The sequence below is a fragment of the Apodemus sylvaticus genome, chromosome 15, assembly GCF_947179515.1.
Source record: "Apodemus sylvaticus chromosome 15, mApoSyl1.1, whole genome shotgun sequence".
Taxonomy (NCBI): Eukaryota; Metazoa; Chordata; class Mammalia; order Rodentia; family Muridae; genus Apodemus; species Apodemus sylvaticus.
Window position 1 is genome coordinate 84,172,285 of NC_067486.1, and position 21,017 is coordinate 84,193,301.

Consider the following 21,017-nt stretch of genomic DNA (forward strand, 5'->3'; position numbering starts at 1 on the left):
CTCACCAATTCAGTTAGGCAGGTTAGACAAAGAACTTCAGAGATCTAACTGTAAGTTCCCTGCCCTAGTGCTGGTGACCATGCTTGCTTGTGTGTGGGTTCTTGGGAATCGAAACTCAGGTCCTTCTTGATCAGGCAGGCACTTTACCGACTGTATCATGTCTTCAGTAACAGAATGACTTTCTCATCTCCCAGTTTTGATTTTTTCACAATGTTTAGCAGTGCCTGAAATAATCTTTTTTTTTTTTAAGATTTATTTATTTATTATATGTAAGTACACTGTAGCTGTCTTCAGACACCCCAGAAGAGGGCATCAGATCTCATTACAGATGGTTGTGAGCCACCATGGATTTGCTGGGATTTGAACTCAGGGCCTTCAGAAGAGCAGTCAGTGCTCTTAACCAATGAGCCATCTCTCCAGCCCTGAAATAATCTTTTTTTTTTCTTCCCGAGACAGGGTTTCTCTGTATAGCCCTGGCTGTCCTGGAACTCACTTTGTAAACCAGGCTGGACTTGAACTCAGAAATCCACCTGCTTCTGCCTCCCAAGTGCTGGGATTAAAGGCAGGTGCCACCACTACCCAGCCTGAAATAATCTTGATTATTCAATTATTTTGTGCACACACGATTTGTAGTGCACCTACTATGTACCAGGCACTGTATGTATTTGCTGTGGACCGGAGGCTCCACAAAGTAAGGATCTTTAACTGTCCAGGTCACTTGTGTCTACACAGGATTCTATAGCACTGGGACCCACACACAGTAGGCACACTTCTCCATTCCGCGCTCTTCCCGGTTAGCCCCTCCCCCGCTCCAGGAAGTGAGGGGGTTCTAGCCGCCTGGCCTACCGCGATGCATTTTGGGAAAGCAGCAGCACCAGATCCAAGATGGCGGCCAGCAGGAGGCTGATGAAGGTAAAAGCCATTCTCTGGCGCTGGCCAGGCGGGGGGCGGCGTCCCGGGGCCGGGACCCCTACAGCAGGCCGCGGTTCCTTGGGGCGACGCCGTTCTTCATCCCTCATTGCGTGGCCCCGCTGTGCCGCGTGCGGAGAGATGTAACGGGGCCGCCTAGGCCGCAGCCTGGGCGGGAGCGCAAGGCCGCGCTGGGAGCCGCCGCTGCCGGCCCTTTCGGATCAGCTTGGGCAGTTCTCGTGCCCCCTCCTCCCGGAGCGAAGCCGGGCCCTCCGTCGCAGTGGTCGCGGCCCGGGTCTAGAACGCCGTTGATGTGTGGGCCGGGCCTGGAGGCCCCAAGCTGGGCGCTCTCGGGGAAGAAAGCCGGAGCCCCGGCTGGGAGTCCGCGCCGCGGAGCCGCCCGGTCCTGGGCCGCGGTCGCCGTTCTCTGAGCCCCATTCCGCCAGCCCATAGCTCCGGGACCGGGAGGCTGCGAGGCCCGAGACGGGAAAGGAAGGAGGAGGGAAGGCGGCCAAAGTTAGGTCAGTTAGTTGGTGGTCTTTTGAAATTGTGTTGGGTCCACGCAAACTGTCGCCTTGTGACTGCAGAGTCACACAGCAGACAAGTTCCAACTCTAGGAAGGCGTGGGGTCGGCCCCCTGCGTAGCTAGGCTCTCTTTTCTATCCACCTCTTAGTCATCTTCATCTCCTTTCTCTGATGAAGGGTGGGGGTTGGCTTCTGTCGGAATCAAAACCTGCCAAAGTTTACAAAAATAACTTGGTATACGCACTTTGTATCTTGAATGTATCGGAGTATCCCCTCACTAATTGGCTCCTTTGGTGAGGCATACTATACAGGTGCTCAGTTGAGGTTTTCACTGGTAGATATGCCGACATCCTCTAAAGATAACCCGCCTGTGTTTGAGTGCTACCTGGTAGTGCGGCAGAGCACTCGCCTCTCGCCAGACCGGAAATACAAAAGGCCTGAGGAGCTGGCTCTAGAGAACTGATTTGTCTTTGGTTGATAGAGTAACTGGAAACAAAAGAAAGCCATTTGCTCACTGAAACCTAGAGAGAACATTTGATGATAAAACTGGAGTGGAAGTGGGCACTAAACAATTGTGATCAAACTCCTTATCTATTCTGCCTGTGATACTCAGTCTTTAACCTACAGGAAAGGAATGCTAATCACTTCCGTGTTCAAACCCCAAAAGTTGTCATCCCTCCTGCCTTGTGGGTTTCAGTTTAGGAAGATTCGTGAATGCATGCTGTTTCTTGTAGTTTTGATAACATGAATTCATCCACAGTCTCTCAGGTCTCCTATACACTTTCCCCTGACTACCCTTCTTGGACTCCAGAGTTCTTTTCTCTAAAGCAGGTATTTAGTTCTTTCCATTTGGCTAAGATCCTCTCTGGTTTTGTCCTTAGCAATTTTAACTTAAAAAATTTTTAAGTATATTTCTCTCTGTGTCTGTCTGTCTGTCTGTCTGTCTGTGTGTGTGTGTGTGTGCGGGGATACATTGTGTCACAGCATTCGTGTGGAGGTCAGAGGATAACTTCTCTGTTCTTTTTTTCCCCTATGGGTCCAGTGTGGCTCAAACTCTGGGCAGGCTTACCTGTGAGCTGTCTCACAGCCCAATCCTAACTTCTTACTTGACGTGAAAGTGAAAGACCTTTCTTGGAAAGCAGTCTCTCACAGGCTCACCTCCAGCTTAGGAGTTTCTGGGTGCTCCTGCACCATATTATTGCACTCGCTATCATTTTCCCAATTTTTATTGTGCTTCATATTCATGACCATGACCCATCTTACCTTTGAGTTAGATACTCCTACTTCCCATTCTGTAGAGGAGAATAGAGAACACAGAGATTCTTTGGCTTGCCTCTGACTGCCCCACAAAGGAGAAAGTACTGTATGAATAACCATGTGAGTATACATCAAAGCTTCTGGACAGACACACTCTGGAGTCTCCCTTTGCATGTTTTGTTTGCTCAGCCTGAGAAAGGTGATCTTGTAGAGGATTCCCTTCCCTTCCCAGGAGCCCTTGGGATCAACACCTATGCCTCCTGCTGTGTGCTCTTCTCCACTCCTAACTCTGCTCTTTACATTTCTCTTTGTAACAGTCAGATTTCTGTCCCATAAAGGGCAGGGCTCTCCTCTTCTCTTCTCTTCTCTTCTCTTCTCTTCTCTTCTCTTCTCTTCTCTTCTCTTCTCTTCTCTTCTCTTCTCTTCTCTTCTTCCTTCCTTCCTTCCTTCCTTTTTTTTTGAGACTGGGCTTCTCTGTGTAGCCCTTCTCTGGAATTCACTCTGTAGACCAGACTGGCCTTGAACTCAAGTCATCTTTCTGCTTCTGCTTCACTAGTGCTGAGGTCATAAGCATGTGTCACTACCAACCAGCATTGCCCCTTGTTTTTTTGAGACACGGCCTTGCTCAGTATCCCAGGCTGACTTCAAATTCAAAATGATTCTCTGCCTCAGTCTCCTGATTGCTAGAATTACAGGAACGACTCACCAGGACCAGCTGACATAATTCCATCCTGTTCTCCCCTGGTCTAGCCCCATTGATCTAGTTTGGAATGTCCTGTCAGACATTTAGGAGGGAAATCACAGTTTTAAAATTGTTTTATAAAATTTGAGCCTAGGAGCCGGGCGGTGGTGGCGCACACCTTTAGTCCCAGCACTTGGGAGGCAGAGGCAGGCGGATTTCTGAGTTCGAGGCCAGCCTGGTCTACAGAGTGAGTTCCAGGACAGCCAGGGTTATACAGAGAAACCTTGTCTCGAAAAAATCAAAAATAAAAAAATAAATAAATAAATAAAAAATTTGAGCCTAGGAAAAAGTTTAAGTACATAAGAATTCAAGCTTATTTTACTTAAGTTCTTTTTTTGTTTTCAACACTCAAAATTAGTCTATTATCTTAATATTTGCAAATGTGGCAGTTTGAGTTTAGATACATTGGAAGAGTTTAATTTTTTTTTTTTTTGGTTTTTTTTTTTTTTTTTGGTTGTTGTTTTTTTGTTGTTGTTGTTGGATTTTTTTTTTGTTTGTTTGTTTGTTTTTGATTTGGTTTTTTCGAGACAGGGTTTCTCTGTATAGCCCTGGCTGACCTGGAACTCACTCTGTAGACCAGGCTGGCCTCGAATTCAGAAATCTGCCTGCCTCTGCCTCCCAGAGTGCTGGGATTACAGGTGTGCACCACCACCGCCCGGCTAAGAGTTTTAATTTTAAATGACTTATTTTTTATTGTATGTGGTTTGGTGTGTCTGTCTGGATGAGGGTGTCAGATCCCCTGGAACTGGAGTTACAGAATAGTTGTGAGCTGGAAGTTGAACCTGGGTCCTCCGTAAGAGTTCCCAGTGCTCTTAACCACTGACCCATCTGTCCAGCCTTGATTGGCAGGGTTCTAAGGAGTAGAGCATGGTGACATGAGGTGACGCACTGCACTGAGGGCCCCTGGCTCCAAGTGTGAAAACCTACGTACACTCTTAGTCAGATTGTCTTCATAGAGGAGTAGATAGATACGTTTTTAAAGATGTGGCTCCAGATTCTTTCAGTTCAGGCAGGAAATTCTGTTTATGTATTAATGGTCATTGGCTTTGAGAGTTTAAACTTGGTTAGATAACTGCAGAGCAAAAATTAAAAAACAAGCTGGGCGGGCTGGAGAGATGGCTCAGAGATAAGAGCACTGACTGCTTTTCCAAAGGTCCTGAGTTCAAATCTCAGCAACCACATGGTGGCTCACAACCATCTGTAATGAGATCTGATGCCCTCTTCCCGTGTGTCTGAAGACAGCTACAGTGTACTTACATATAATAAATAAATAAATCTTTAAAAAAAAAAAAAAACAAGCTGGGCATGGTAAATACAACACCTGTTATCCCAAGCACTTGAGAGAGAGAGAGCGCTAGAGACAAGGATCAGGAAATCAAGGCTACATAATGAATTTGAGGCCAGCCTGGGCTTCATGAGATCTTGTAACAAACAAATGAAAGCTACTGGTTAATCAACAGTATTGTAGTGCTTGATAAAGGGGTTTCCTGTGGTGAGAAATTGAAAGTTTGTGTTTGTTGTTTATTATTATTATCATTATTTTTCCCCGAGACAGGGTTTCTCTGTGTAGTCTTGGCTGTCCTGGAACTCACTCTGTAGACCAGGCTGGCCTCGAACTCAGAAATCCACCTGCCTCTGCCTCCCAAGTGCTAGGATTACAGGCGTGCGCCACCACGCCCGGCCTTTGTTGTTTATTATTATTATCAAGTATTTTTTGGCTTTTCTTTTTCTTTCTTTTTTTTTTAAAGATTTATTTTATATATGTGAATACGCTGTTATTGTTTTCAGACACTGGAAGAGGGTATTAGATCTTATTACAGATGGTTGTGAGCCACCATGTGGTTGCTAGAATTTGAATCCAGGACCTCTGGAAGAGCAGTGAGTGCTCTTAACCATTGAGCCATCTCTCCAGCCCTTTTTTGGCTTTTCTGAAACAAGGTCTTACTATGTAGTTCTGGCTGTCCTGGAACTCACTATATAGACCAGGCTATCCTCAAATTCACAGATTTTCTTTCTGTCTGCCTCTGCCTCTGCCTCCCACGTGCTGTTAATAAGATGTGCATCTGGCTTGTGTTATTAGTATTTGCTTTGGTGATTGTACTTCCCTGGTGCCTGTGGGAGCCAAAAGAGGGTGGATCCCGGGGACTGGAGTTGCAGACAGTTGTTGTTGAGCCATCATGTGGATACAGGGAATTGAGCCCAGTATTTGTGCCCTCAAATGTCAGAAGAGGGTGTTGCTGGGTATGATGGCGCGTCTCTTTCATCCCATCACTCTGGAGGCAGAGGCAGGTGGATCTCTGTTATTCAAAGCCAGCCTGGTCTACAAAGCAAGTTCCAGTTCATCCAGGACTGTATAGAGACACTGTCTTTTTTTTTATTTTTTTAAAGAAAGAAAGTTCCTCGAACTGGAATTATCATGAACAATCATGTGAGTGCTGGAAATTGAACTTGGGTCTTCTGCAAGAACAAGTGTTAATTCTTTTGTTTTGTTTTGTTTTTTGCTTTTCAAGACAGGGTTTGTCTGTGCAGCCCTGGCTGTCCTAGAACTCATTCTATAGAGCAGGCTGGCCTCGAACTCAGAAATCTGCCTGCCTCCCAAGTGCTGGGATTAAAGGCATGTGCTACCACTGTCGGCACAAGTGTTAATTCTTGAGGATTCTCTCCAGAGGTTTTGAGAAAGTTTTAAATTTAAAAAAAACATTGGCAAAAAAGATTTACAATGTTAGCAAAGCAGTAAATACATTTTAATTTGCAAAGCAGCTAATTCAGCATTGAAGGCAACACCTAGATTGTAACCCTCTCTTCAGTCAAGAATAGGGAAATAGCTACAAAGCCCAAAACAAAAATTCTAGAAATTGATTGGGCTAATTGTTTGTTTGCAGCCTCACCACAGCTCCCCTAGGGCCTTCCTATTAAGTAGCTTCCTACAGGGGCTTTTCTCATGAAATTTTGTGGACTTAAGCAGGAAAGGTAACATTTTGTTAGTTCTTATGGTATGGTTCTTAGTGGAGTCCAGGAATTGAGATTTGTAGCATTTTTAGAGTGTTTTTGAAGTAGTGTTCACTCCAAACTCCTCATTGGTGTACTTCCTCAGTCTGTAAGCATGTACCAGGACACAAGAGTTATTCAATAACAGCTTGAATAACATTCCTTGGAATTTATTGTACTAAGCTGTAAACTATTTTGCTCTTGAATACAGGATTATATCCTCCCAGCTTGGTAATTAATTATAGAGCAATGACAGGTCTGGTACTTGTCTTAAGGGGTGAGGGAGAGCTAGGTGTGATGGTGTTTTAATGTAGTTATTAAAGAGCTTGAGGCAGGAAGATCACCGGGGGCTGGGAGTTCCAGGCTAACATCCAACTTAGTGTATATGAGACTTCAGTTCATAAAAAGAAAAGAGGTGAGGAGTGAGGGAAGGGCAGGCTTGCTTGCTTCCATCTCCACCCCCTCCCCCCGCCCCCCCCCAAAAAAAAAACAAACCCAAAAAACTTGAGTACTCTATGTATCTCTGGCTGTCCTAGAACTCACTTTGTAGATCAGGCTGGTCTTGAACTCAGTGACCCGCCTGCCTCTGCCTCCCAAGCACAGGGATTAAAAGTGTCCACTGATGTGTTGGAATATCGGCTTGAGTCTGAACATAGCACACCAGGCCAGAGAAGTTCCACATGTAAGAGGTTTTACTGGGGACAAAGAGGAAAAGAAAAGAAGGGCCAAATGGGGAAAGGTCTGTCTTTTTACATAGGCAGGTGAGTGTGGGAAGTGGGCTCTGGGAAGGTATGTGGTAACCATAGGAACAGGTAACACTTAGGTATGACATCCTGAGTTTAGAGCCATCTGCAAAACTGGTCCTTTGATGCCAACATCCACCACTGTCCATCACTGCCCAACCTGTAGGAAGTTTTTTACAAGTTCTTATGTTATGCATGATAAGCAATCATAATTGGCTTGAATCCATTTTGGGAATGGACTTTCAGATTTTTAAATTGAGAAAAGTATGTGTTTTTTTTTTTTTTGTTTTGTTTTGTTTTGTTGTTTTTTGTTTTTTGTTTTTTTATTATTATTATTATTTGGTTTTTTTAGAGACAGGGTTTCTCTGTATAGCCATGGCTGTCCTGGAACTCACTCTGTAGACCAGGCTGGCCTCCAACTCAGAAATCCGCCTGCCTCTGCCTCCCAGAGTGCTGGGATTACAGGCGTGTGCCACCACTGCCCAGCAAGTATGTGTTTTTTATTCATGGTGTGTGATACATGGCATGTTTGAATAAGTGGAAATATGTGGAAATCAGAACAAGTTTTGGGAGTTGGTTCTTCCATTTTGGGTTTGGGGATCAACCTTAGGTCAGGCTTACTGGTAAACAGGTGTCCTGTTAAGCCATCTTGTCAGGCATCTTTTTGGTGCTGGGGATTGAATATGAATGCTTATGAAACCATGTTACCTTGAGTTATAACCCTGCCTGTCTTACTGAATTTGCATTTAAAAGACAATGTATTCCTTTTTATTTTGTGTGCATTAATGTTTTGCCTGCATGCATGTCTGTATGAGGATGTTACACATAGTTGTGAGCTGCCATGTGGGTGCTGAGAATTGAACCCAGATATACTGGAAGAACAGGGAGTTGTTGTTCTTCTTAAGAGAAGGCTCTTAACTGATGAGCCTTCTCTCCAGCCCCCCCCCCCCCCTTGGCAATTTTTATCCTAAGTTTATGTATCCTAGTAAATTGAGACGAATTCAGCCATTCTTAGTGATAGTGCAGTGTGTGGGTATGGGTGTGGGTGTGTGTTGTCTGTTTGTCTGTCTGTCTGTCTGTCTGAATACCAAGGGTGCATGGTAGGTAAGTATTCTACCACTAAACTAAATGCCCACTCCCACCCTCCCTTTGGTTATTTAATTTATTGAAGGGCATGCTGCTCCAGCCTAACCATAGGAACAGCCAACTCCACAGACTGCAGCTGAAAAACTTGCTAACATGCCCAGTATGGTTCTGAGTTCGAGGCCAGCCTGGTCTACAGAGTGAGTTCCAGGACAGCCAGGGCTACACAGACAAGCCCTGTCCCCAAAACAAAACACAACAAAAAACAAAAAGAGAGAGAGAGAGATTGATTGATTGATGATTTACCTATTTCATCATGTACATGGGTGTTTCAAAACCTGAATCTGTGTCTGTGCATCATCTGTATAGTACCCACAGAAGCCAGAAGAAAGTGTCTGATCTCCAAGAACTAGAGTCACAGGCAACTGTTAAGCTACCACATGTTCTGGAAATCAAACTCTGGTCCCCAGGAAGAACAGCCAGTGCTGGTGTTGTTAACTGCTGAGCATTCAACTCTTTAGCCCCAACTCTGGATTTTTTTGATTGGTGTCCCCCACGCCTACTGCTTACTCCCACCCCTGCAGCAGCGGGGCTCTATCTACCTAGGGCTTTGTAATGCTATCACTGACCTGTATTGTTGACCTCTATTTCCCTTGTCTGACGTACAACCCAGGGCCCTAAGCATGCTAGGCAGGCACTTTCCCAGTGAGCCATACACTTCAGTGTGTTGTGTTTCTATATTCTCTGTATCAGAGTGACTTCTTGTCCTTTGAGAACCTGCTTAAAGGATACCTAATTTGGGCCCTGATGAATGAGTTATGAAAATGTTATGCATCTAGCTCTCAGAAATTCCATCTGTCCATTGGGTATCCAATTTCTTGCCAACTCAATGGTAGCATACCCTGCAGGGAAAGACAGCCCAGCCCCCAACACTGAGGAGTAGGCAGCTTATGGCCAAGTCCTCTAATAATTGAAAAAAATTTCAGTAGTTGAGGAGAAATCCTTGTGGGACTGCATACTTTTCTTCTAGCTAAAGTTGGCCTGTTTAGAATCTAGACCAGTGAAGCTGAGCCCTTCTTCTCCCAGGGTGCTTATGGGCAGTAGTTCTGAGAACTGCACAAAGGACCTCTACAAACTTTTATCAGCTTCCTAAGCAGACCGACCACTTCTGATATTGTGTTGGCCTTTCCTTAGATTTTAGTTAGGCCAGGTTTTACCCTTGGGTGATTGGGTAGCATGGGTGTGCCCTCCGTTCCTGTGGGGAGAGTCTTGGCCAGTTTTCCCAGCTAGCCGCTGGAAGAGATGTTACAGGCGCTGGATGGACTTAATGACAGGTAGCAGGCTACCTCATAACCGTTAGGTTTCAGTTACAGCCAATCCTAGACGTTCTGGGAGATGATGAGGGAGGAATAAGAGAGAACCTGAGACTCTTTTATCATACAAGTGAGGACTAGACTAAACCACTTGGCAATTGAGAGCTTAAGTTCTTGATTTGGAGTCTTGTGCTTGTAACATTTTAGCCAAGTGGTACTGAGTAAGTTAACTTCTGCCTTAAGTTACTCCATCTGTGTATAGGTTCAGTGAATTAAGATAAATTAAGTATTAGCAGAGTATCTGTCATATACTAAGATATTACAGATATCATTAATTAAAAGTGAAACTACACTGGGCATTTGTGGTGCAGTATGGTCTCACTGTGGAGATCAGGTTGGCTTCAAATCACAGAAACGCCTGCCTCTGCCTCTGCCTTTGCCTCCTCTGCCTCCTCTGCCTCTGCCTCTCAAGTGCTGGGAAAATACAGTGTGCACTACCACACCCAGCTGTTTCTCAAAACTGAAAGAGATCTCTGAACTAAAGTGCATCTCAGGTTCTCTCTTATCCTGTATGTGAGTGTGCCTTTTTTTTCCTTTTGTGTAGGTTTGCAGTGAATTCGTGTGTGTTGGTGGTACACACTTAGGTAGAGTGTAGTGGAAAGAGCAAGAAGGGGTGGGGGGAGAGAGAGAGAGAGAGAGAGAGAGAGAGAGAGAGAGAGAGAGAGAGAGAGAGAGAGAGAGAGAGAGAGAGAGAGACAGAACACCGGTGTGCTGCTTTGTCACTCCTCTCTTTCCCCTTGAGACAAGGTGTCCCACTGAACCCACCTGAAGCTTGCTGTTGGGAGAGTTCCAGGCTAGCCCAAACTATACAGCAGGACCCTGCCCCTCCCTCTGAAGATTGTCTCCCAGTCTGTTTTTGAAAAAAAAAACAAAAAGGGGCTGGAGAGTTGGCTCACTGGTTAGAGTCCTTGTTGCTCTTGCAGAGGAACCAGCGCCTACAAGACCCACATTGATTGGTTTACAACCATCAGTCATTCCAATTCCAGTGGATCTGAGATGTGCACAGAGGTGCATTCATAAACAAAACATCATATAGCACATAAAACGTCATAACACAAAGTCTTTTTATTTTTTAAAAGATTTATTTATTTATTTATTTATTTTATTTTTTTGGATTTGGTTTTTTCGAGACAGGGTTTTTCCGGCTGTCCTGGAACTCACTCTGTAGACCAGGCTGGCCTCGAACTCAGAAATCCGCCTGCCTCTGCCTCCCAGAGTTCTGGATTACAGGCGTGAGCCACCACCGCCTGGCTAGATTTATTTATTATATGCAAGTACACTGTAGCTGTCTTCAGACACACCAGAAAAGGGTGTCAGGTCTCATTACGGATGGTTGTGAGCCACTATGTGGTTGCTGGGATTTGAACTCAGGAACTTCAGAAGAGCAGTCAGTGCTCTTAACTGCTGAGCCATCTCTCCAGCCCAGTCTCTTTATTTTAACTTATTTTTTAAATTTGTAGGTTCAGATATTTTGCCTTCACGTCTGTATGTGCACCATATGCGTGTCTGGCACTGGAGGAGGTGAGAAGAGGGTGTCAGATCTCCTGCAGCTGGAATCACTGATAGTTTTGAGTCTCCATGTGGGTGCTGAAAACTGTACCCTGGTTCTCTGCAAAAGCAGCAAGTTCTCTTAGCCATTAAGGCCTCCTCCCCAAGTCACTTGTAAGATTCTTTTACCCTGGGAGAGCAGGTGCTGACAGCCTTAATTCAAAGGGAGCTGAAATGAACTTTAGAGCCAAATTCACTGCCCAGCCATTCTGCTCTTAGATTCTGCTCCTGTTGTTTGAATGGCTATTCCTGGGTTTTAGGGGACGGTAGTGGTTTGGATTCATTAAAAAAAAAAAAAAGTTTTGGGAATGTCTTAGGGTTTCTATTCCTGCATAGACATCATGACCAAGAAGCAAGTTGGGGAGGAAACGGTTTATTGAGCTTACAGTTCCAAATTGCTGTTCATCACTAAAGGAAGTCAGGACTGCAACTCCAGGAAAGCAGGAAGGTCAGGAAGCAGGAGCTGATGCAGAGGCCATGGAGGGATGTTTCTTACCGACTTGCTTCCCCTGGCTTGCTCAGCCTGCTTTCTTATAGAATCCAAGAGCACCAGCCCAGGGATGGCACCACCCACAAGGGGCTAGGCTCTCCCCTCTTGATCACTAATTGAGAAAATGCCCCACAGCTGGATCTCATGGAGGCACTTCCCCAACTGAAGCTCCTTTCTCTGTGATAACTCCAGCCTGTGTCAAGTTGACACACAAAACCAGCCAGTACAGGGGCTAACCCCACGTTTGCCAGACAAGAATCTGAACTAGTTGTTGTGGCGATTTTGGCAGTTTTAGGTCTGTATGGTTGTTGTTGTCCTTTATTTTACCAGTTTTTGCCTTAGCCTAGTTCAGCAGTGGTTTTGATAGCTGCTTACCCAGCAGGTGCCCATTTAACAAAAGCAGACACTGTTGTCAAAGCCAGCGCTTATTGGTAGGATCTGTTTATTTCTGCACGGGGACACTGCCTGACTCTTGTCACTAGTGGGGAAGACAGTATAACTCAGAAGGCTAATAGCCTCTGAGCACTTTTTTTTTTTTGCAACTGCTTGCTTCCTGACAGTAGTTCTTGTGAACCTGTCCCTCCCTCCAGCACTCCACTACAGACCTGCTCTTCCAGCTCTTACCACGGGTGACATAGGCAGTTCCTGGTTTCTTGTTCTTGTCTTTAGGTCTGTTGTGGGCACAGCTGAGACGGTGTCTTAGTCCTTGAGCTTTCTCAGTTTAGTTGGACTGCTGGACTCTGGAGTCTGTACTGTAATGTAGGTCAGCAGTGTCAGGCACACCCTTGTTCCGATGTAGACAAACACATTCCAGGAGCTAGGCCTATGAGAGGCTGCCTGCCTGCCTGCCTGCCTGCCTGCCTGTCTGTCTGTGGATCTAGAGCCCTGACTGGGCTTGCCCAGGAGATGTGTAGGCAGCATTTTCCTTTAAGCATATGTTGTAGCTGTCACAGTTATATTCTCTTAGAGTGATCTGAGGCCGAGCAGTATGCTGTGATAGAGAAGCAGGCATCTAAACTATGTGTTGATTTGTGCTTTTAACTCATCTGTTTTGCTTCTTTGAGACCTTGTGGGTCTCCTTATACTAACAAGACCGAGAATGAAATGAATGACCTCATAGAATTAGTTGTGCTATGTTAGATTTTTGTTGTTGTTGTTGTTGTTGTTTGTTTGTTTTGGGTTTTGTTTTTTTGTTTTTTTTCCAAGACAGGGTTTCTCTGTGTAGCCCTGGCTGTTCTGGAACTCACTCTGTAGACCAGGCTGGTCTCAAACTCAGAAATCCGCCTGCCTCTGCCTCCCAAGTGCTGGGATTAAAGGCGTGCGCCACCACCATCCAGCTATGTTAGTTATAATAATAATTATGTGTAAGCAAACAGCTTAATCCATGAAGATGTCATGTGGGCATGACTCATTCTTTCCCATTTGCTGAGAATTAATTGAAATGAGATTTATATTAAAGCATTCTGAAAGATATTTAAATTTGCAGTATCTGTAATCACATTAAAATTGTAATTTCATTGTCAAAGCAGTTTCATTGTACAAGCTTGGAAAGTTCTCTAATAGTAAAATTAGAAATTTTCATTTTATTTTATTAGTATTTATTTATTCACTTATCTCATCTGTCCTGGGCATCATATTTGTACTAGCCTTAAACCCAGCTGCCTACCTCTGATCAAAGGCATGTGCCACCATGCCTCATTTCTTGCTTTATTTTTAAAAGCATTTTTATTTTTATTTTAAATTGTATGTTTATGTGTTGGTGTGTGCATGTGAATACTGTGCCCCCTGAGGTCAGAAAAGGGCAGCAGAATCTCTGGGGCTGGAGATTCAGGGACTTGCTAGCTGCCCACCATAGGTGCTAGGAATAGGAACTTGGGTCCTCTTTGAGCAGTATGTGCTTTTAACTGTGGAGCCATCTTTCCTCACCACTTTGGTTTTATTTTTTGAGAAAAGCTATCAATATGTACCCTTGGTTGGCCTGGAGCTCACAGAGATTTGTCAGGCATGTAGCACCACTCCTGGCAAAATCATTCATTTTTATTCTGTTAAAGTCCTACCAGTGCTGTGTGAACTTTTCTTACATATCCAATTCCATCTGATAGGTTTTGTTTTAGTCAGATTAGAGGAGCGTAAAACAAAACAAAACACTGACTAGCAGTGGAAGGCTAGGGGTGTTACTATTCTTATTTCTTTTCTTGTTTTTGAGTCTTTTTTTTTTTTAAGATTTATTTATTTTTAATTATACAAGTACACTGTAGCTGTCTTCAGACCAGAAGAGGGCATCAGACCCCATTACAGATGGTTGTGAGCCACCATGTGGTTGCTGAGAATCAAACTCAGGACCTTTGAAAGAGCAGTCAGTGCTCTTAACCGCTGAGCCATCTCTCTAGCCCTTGTTTTTGAGTCTTGAGACAGGGTTTCTCTTTTTAGCCCTGGCTGACATAGAACTCACTCTGTAGACCAGGCTGGCTCCCAAGTAATCGAGATTCACCTTTCTCTGTCTCCTCAGTTTGGGATTAAAGTCACCACTGCCTGGCACCATCACATATAATGTGTGCACACCCACATTTTTTTTGTTTTGTTTTTTTGTTTTTTGAGACAGGGTTTCTCTGTGTAGTCCTGGCTGACATAGAACTCACTCTGTAGACCAGGCTGGCCTCGAACTCAGAAATCCGCCTGCCTCTGACTCCCAAAGTGCTGGGCTTACAGGTGTGTGCCACCACTGCCCGGCACACACACACACTTTTTAAAAAGACATTTACATTTATTTATTTGCTATTTGGGCTTACAGGTGTGTGCCACCACTGCCCGGCGCACACACACACTTTTTTTTGTAAGAGATGGTTTTCTCCTGAAGGTCCTGGAGATTGAACGCAATCTGTCAGATTGAAATGGTCAGGATTGCCGGCAAGCTCCATCACCTATTAAGCCATCTCACCAACCTTCTATTTGTGTGTTTGTTTATCTACCTATTTATTGATTTGTTTAGCCTTAAACATATACATATGAGTGCAGGTGCTCGAGGAATTTAGGAAAGGCTGTGATGGTCTCTGGAGCTGAAGTTACATGCAGTTATGAGCTGTTGAAAATGGTTGCTGGGAACTGAACTCAGGTCCTGTGCAAGAGCAGCATTTGCTCTTAACCATTAGCCCGTCTCTCCAGCCAAGGTTTTTGAGATAGAATGTCATTGTGTTACCAGGCTGGCTTTGAACTCACTCCTGCCTATATTTCCCTAGTGACAAGCTCAGTTTTGTAAGTTTTGGCATGTGCAAATGTTACTTAAAACAAGCCCATAAGCCTTTCTAGAATATTGTACAAGAAATAGAAGCACCTACTTGTTGCGCCTATTTAGTTTTCTTTTATTTCTTGAGTTCTTTTCTTTGAGACAGACAACCCTGGTTCGGATTGAAATTGTTTACCAGCCGGGCGGTGGTGGTACACACCTGTAATCCCAGCACTCTGGGAGTCAGAGGCAGGTGGATCTCTGAGTTCGAGGACAGCCTGGTCTACAGAGTGAGTGCCAGGAAAGCCAGGGCTACACAGAGAAACCCTGTCTCGAAAAATCAAAAAAAAAAAAAAAAGAAAGAAAGAAAGAAAGTGTGTGCCATTATGCCCAACTTCCATGTATGACTGTGATTGTGTGTGAGGGGTACACACACACACACACACACAACTGGACAACTCTGGGGAGTTGATTCTTCGTTCTGTCTTTATGTGGGTTCCTGTATTAAACTCAGGTCATCAGGGTTGGGTGGCAAGTGCCTTTACCTGCTGAGCTATCTCTCTGGCTCATATTCTGTCCTTTTCTTTTCTTTTCTTTTCTTTTCTTTTCTTCTCTTCTTTTTTCTTTCCTCTCCTCCCCTCTCCTCCCCTCCCCTCCCTTCCTCTCTTTCTTTCTTTTTTAATTGTTTTTTACAGACAGGGTTTCTCTGTGTAGCCCTGGCTGTCCTGATTCTGTCCATTTCTAATGAAAGTGTTAGTCAGTGTAGCGCACTGCTTTATGTAGCTGTGATAACTGTAAAAGGGCTATCCTGGCCTAGCCTTGGTCCAGCTGTGGACCTGCTCTGTGAGGATTCTGTGGTTTGAACTTCTGAGATTTGCTTTCTCTCTATGGAATGGCACATCTGTGCCCGCCTTGCCCGCACCCTGCCCACATGTCAGGTGCTGTATATTGTCACTAGTGAGGCGGTGTCATGACTGGCCATCTTACCCTGCCTGCCTTTTCCTTGGCGTGTGTTTCTGATTATTGTTGAATATTGGATGGTCTTCTGAACTGATGCCTTTGATAGATAAATGTGGTTTTAATGAGATTTTAACAGGAACCATGCCTTATGTGTCAGTTCATTTCAGAAAGCTTTGTTAATAACAATAAATACCCTCAATTTCCCTGTGTCACATTATAGACAGTAAAAAAATCTACATTGTTGTGTTTTAGATTTTAAGAAACAGGATACAATTAAGGTAAAGGATGAAATTAACGCAAGTAGAAAAAGCTTCCTGTAAATAATAAAGCCCTAAGAAATGGCTTTTATTCCCTTTTTTTTTTTTTAAAGGTAAGGCTGAATCTTCAGGTGAAGGGTGAGACCTGTGGGTAGGGTGTGTAAGCCTAGGCCTATCTGACTGGGCATTGCTTCTTCCTGTGAACACTGACAGCTTAGTAGCCAAATAGTATGATACGTAAAGTTGATCCTGGGGGAAGTTACGAGTGCTTCCTACCCCTGCAGAGAGAGATCCTGGGTTCGAGGCTGGAGAGATGGCTCAGCAGGTAAGAGCACTGGCTGCTCTTCCAGAGGACTCACACTTGATTCCCAGCACCCATTTGGTGGCTCTAGTCCCAGGGGATCTGATGTCTTCTTCTTTTCTCCATTGTTTCTTCTGCACACTTGGTACATATACTTATGCAGACTCACATAGACATGCATAAAAAATAAATCCTTTGAAGGAGAACAGAGAGGGGCATATGGGACGATTTGGAGGGAGGAAAGGAAAGGGAAGAGGAAAATGTGATTAAATTATCATCTCAGAAATAAAAACAATTTAAAGAAATCTTTATGTTTGTTTCGGTTTCTTTCCTTCCTTCCTTCCTTCCTTCCTTCCTTCCTTCCTTCCTTCCTTCCTTCCTTTTGCTTTCTGACACAGGGTTTTTCTTTGTGGCCCTGGCTGTCCTGGAAGTCTCATATAAGCCAATCTGGTCTCAAACTCAGAGATCTACCTGCCTCTGCCTTTCTGAGTGCTGGGATTAAAGGTATTTGCTGTCACTCCTACCCCCATCTCTGGCTGAAATCTTTAAAAATTGGGCTGGAGAGATGCCCAGTGTCCTCTTTCAGAGGGCCTGACTTTGATTTCCAGCAACTGCACGAGGAACTGTCCAGCTGCAGGGGAGCGCAGTGCCTCGCACTTTCACAGCCACTGTGCTCACCTGCACAGCACACCCATCAAAAAATTGAGACTTAGCCGGGCGGTGGTGGTGCACGCCTGTAATACCAGCACTCTGGGAGGCAGAGGCAGGCGGATTTCTGAGTTCAAGGACAGCCTGGTCTACAGAGTGAGCTCCAGGACAGCCAGGGCTATACAGAGAAACCCTGTCTGGAAAAAACCAAATCCAAAAAAAAAAAAATTGAGACTTGCTTTACATTGGTGTCACACAGCTTTAATACTAGCACCTGGGAGGCAAAAGCAGGCAGAATCTGAGTTCAAGGTCAGCCTGTAGCCAAGGCTACACAGAGAAACCCTGTCTCAGAAAAACAGCCCTTGGAGAGATGGCTCAGCGGTTAAGAGCACTGATTGCTCCTCCAAAGGTCCTGAGTTCAAATCCCAGCAACCACATGATGGCTCACAACCATCTGTATAGCTATAGTGTACTCAAGTACATAAATAAATCTTTTTTAAAAAATAGACTTGGGGCTGGAGAGATGGCTCAGCAGTTAAGAGCACTGACTGCTCTTCTGAAGGTTCTGAGCTCAAATTCCTGCAACCACATGGTGGCTCACAACCATCCATAATGAGATCTGATGCCCTCTTCTGGAGTGTCTGAAGACAGCTACAGTGTACTTACATATAATAAATAAATTAATCTTTAAAAAAATAGCCTTAATGCTGAAGAACATAGGTGGGGATTGGATATTCGCATTTTGTTGCCTATGACAATCTTCAGAGTATGGGAACTTGCTGCCACAGAATGAGCTGTTCCTGAAAATGCGCATGCAGAGCTTGGGGACATGGTCAGCACTTGAGAGCACTGGCTGCTCTTGCAGGAGCCTGAGCTAATTTCCAAGCACCCGCCTGGTGCTCACACTTGTCTGTTAGCTTCAGACTGTTCCAGGGGACTCAGTGTCCTTTTCTGGCCCTTTTTGGCATCAAGCATGAACATGGCATTCAAACCTAGATACACACAGAACACATGTAGAGTAAGGAAATCTTTTCAGCGTACGGGCCAGTGTGGTGGCACAGTCAGTAAGAGTATGTGTAGTGGAGAGAGAAAATCAACTCCCTAAGGCCATCTATCTGGTCTTATATGTAGGCACAGTAAGGGGATAAATGTAATTGTATCTATTGCTATATTTAAAAAAGTTTTTATTATAGGGCTGGGCCTGGTTGGTAGAGTTCTTTTCTAGCATGCACATAACACTTGGTTTGATCCCCAGTGCCACATAAAACTGGGTGTGTGGAAAACATCTATCATAGGTCAGGAGGCAGGAAGATCAGAAGTTCAAGATCATATTCAGATCATAGGCCCTAGGTCAGCCTGTGCTACATAACTACATAAGACACCCCCCCACCCTCCCCCCCCCCACACACAAGACAATCTTCAGAATAAATAACAGTGAAAAAAGAAATGAAAGCCATACTATCCCTCTTCAGCCTCCTCCCTCCAGGGTTTCTCTGTATCTCTGGCTGCCCTGGAATTCATTTTCAAGGCTGGCCTTAAATTCATAGATCTGCTTTCCTCTGCCTCCCAAGTGCTGGGGCTAAATAAAGGTGGATAACACCATGCTTGCGTGGTACAATCTCATAATACTTAGCTTTTTAATTTTTACATTTTTATTGCATATGTGCATGATGCTTATGTTTGGATGTGTGTCATGTTATGGAGGTCAGAGGACAACTATGTAGAGTCACTTTCCGTTCCTCTTTTCTTGGGTTCCAGAATTCAAACACAAGGTGCTAGAGGCTGTGAAGTAGCTGTCTTTGCTTGCTGAACCATCTTGCTGGCCTAGTATTTTGGTTTTCTGAGACAGGGTTTGTAGTCCCAACTGCATTGGAATTCCCCATGTAGACCTCTGATTCTTGAGTCCTAGTAGTTTTTGTTTGTTTGTTTGTTTGTTTGTTTTTGTTTTTTTTGAGACAGGGTTTCTCTGTGTAGCCCTGGCTATCCTGGAACTTGCTTTGTAAGATGAGGCTGGGCTCAAACTCAGAGATCTGCTTGCTTCTGTCTCCCAAGTGCTGGGATTAAAGGCCTGCTCTGCTACATCACATGCAGCAAATGTTCTTAACTGCTAAATCATCTTTCCAACCCCTCTTTTTTTAAAAAAGAGAGGTTGTATTACTATTATGTATATGAAACAGAGGGAGAATGGCGGGACACAGTGGCCCCAGAGAGAAGAAAGTGTGGGCGTGTGGCTCCGGAGCCCCTATGTGCGTGGAGGTCAGTGGACACCTTTCAGTGGTTGCCTTTGTCCTTTGATCATGTGGGTTCCAGGGATCAGACCAGGGTCATCAGGCCTGTGCAGCAGCAATTGCTCTCAGTGTGTCGTCCTGCTGGCCCCATGGGTCTTTCTTCCTTTAAAAAAAAAAATCAGGCTAGACATGTTGTCAAATGCCTTTAACCCCAGGCAGAGGCAGGTGGCTCTCTCTGTGTTCTAGGCCAGCCTGATTTTCAGAGTGAGTTCCAGGCCAGCCTGGGCTATTCAGAGAAACACACACACACACACACCCCCCTTTTGTTGTTGTTGTTGTTGGTTGTTTGAGACAGGGTTTCTCTGTGTAGCTTTAGCTGTCCTGGAACTCATTCTGTAGACCAGACTAGTCTTTTTGTTTGTTTGTTTTGTTGTTGTTGTTTTTGAGACATGGTTTCTCTGTGTAGCCCTGGCTGTCCTGGAACATGCTCTGTAGAGCAGGCTGGCCTCAAACTCAGAAACCCACCTGCCTCTGCCTCCCCAGTGCTGGGATTAAAGGCGTGGGCCACCACTGCCTGGCAACCAGACTAGTCTTGAACTCACAGAGATCCACTTGCCTCTGCCTCCACAGGCTGTGGTCATGTAGTCCAATAATGGCTGTCTCCTGAGGCCAAGATCCCTCAGTCCAAGAGACTGGATGTCTCAGCAGTTCCTGTGTGGTGCTGGAGTTTCAGGCAGCCCTAGGGAGCTGCCAGTTGGCAATCTCTGTTGGCATCCCAAAGAAGTAGGTTCAAACAACAGCCAAGGTCTGGAGGGCAGATGAACTAGCCAGTGAGAGTGAGAGCAAGTGGACAGAATGCAAAAGCTCCCTTCCATGTCATTTTGTGTGGGCTTCCCCCAGAAGTTTTGTGTGGCCCAGAGTTAGAGTGGGTTTTCTGACCTCCAGTGACCTGGTTTTAAAGAAGGTCTTCCATCTCAAATGATACAGCCAAGAAAAACCCCTCACAAGTGTGCCTGGCTGTTTGAGGTTTAGTAAGTTACAGATAGTCAAAATGACAACCAAGATTAGCCATTGCAGATGATTTTGCCTTTTTAAAAAGCATGCTTCTGCCTGGTGGTGGTGGAGCACACCTGTAATCCCAGCACTTGGGAGGCAGAGGCAGGTGGATTTCTGAGTTCGAGGCCATCCTGGTCTACAGAGTGAGCTCCAGGACAGCCAGGGCTACACAGAGAAACCCTGTCTCCAAAAACCCAAAAACCAAAACAAAACAAAAGCATGCTTCTAGCCAGGCATGGTGATGGCCTTTTATACCTTTACACCTTTAATTCCAGCACTGAGTTTGAGGTTAACCTGGTCTCCAGGACAGCCAGGGCCATACAGAAAAACTGTCTGGAAAACCCAAAAGAGCCTGTTTCTAGTAGCAGGAGTAGCAAACAGAGCCTGAAGTGCTTCCTTGATTGAAGACTTGGGTGGTGAGAGCACAGTGGTTTGTAAACAGGAGTGCATATCACAGTTGCCCTGAGAGCTGTTCTCAGATACCCCTCACCCCGGATACAGTTAATCGGTGCCCCTCTCCCCCCCTTACCCTATCTCTGCATGTAGACCACTTCACATGTAAATCAGATTCAGAGAGAGAATGCCTGTCTCTGCTTCTCTGTTGCTAGAAAAAGGACGCACTTACTACCCATGCCTAACTCAATTTTGGATGATTTAAAGAGGCTACAAAGAACTTAAAAATCTTA

The 21,017-nt window shown here is 44.9% G+C and overlaps 1 protein-coding gene across 1 annotated transcript in view; it reads left to right on the plus strand.

Annotated features, from left to right (window-relative positions):
• The first annotated feature begins 808 nt into the window (after positions 1–808).
• Positions 809–21,017, plus strand: part of Ube2l3 (ubiquitin conjugating enzyme E2 L3) — a 40,972-nt gene continuing 20,763 nt past the window's right edge. Inside the window, exon 1 of the mRNA XM_052158293.1 lies at positions 809–912. Within this exon, the coding sequence (XP_052014253.1) occupies positions 886–912 (27 nt within the window). The 5' untranslated portion in view covers positions 809–885. The remainder of the gene's footprint in view (positions 913–21,017) is intronic.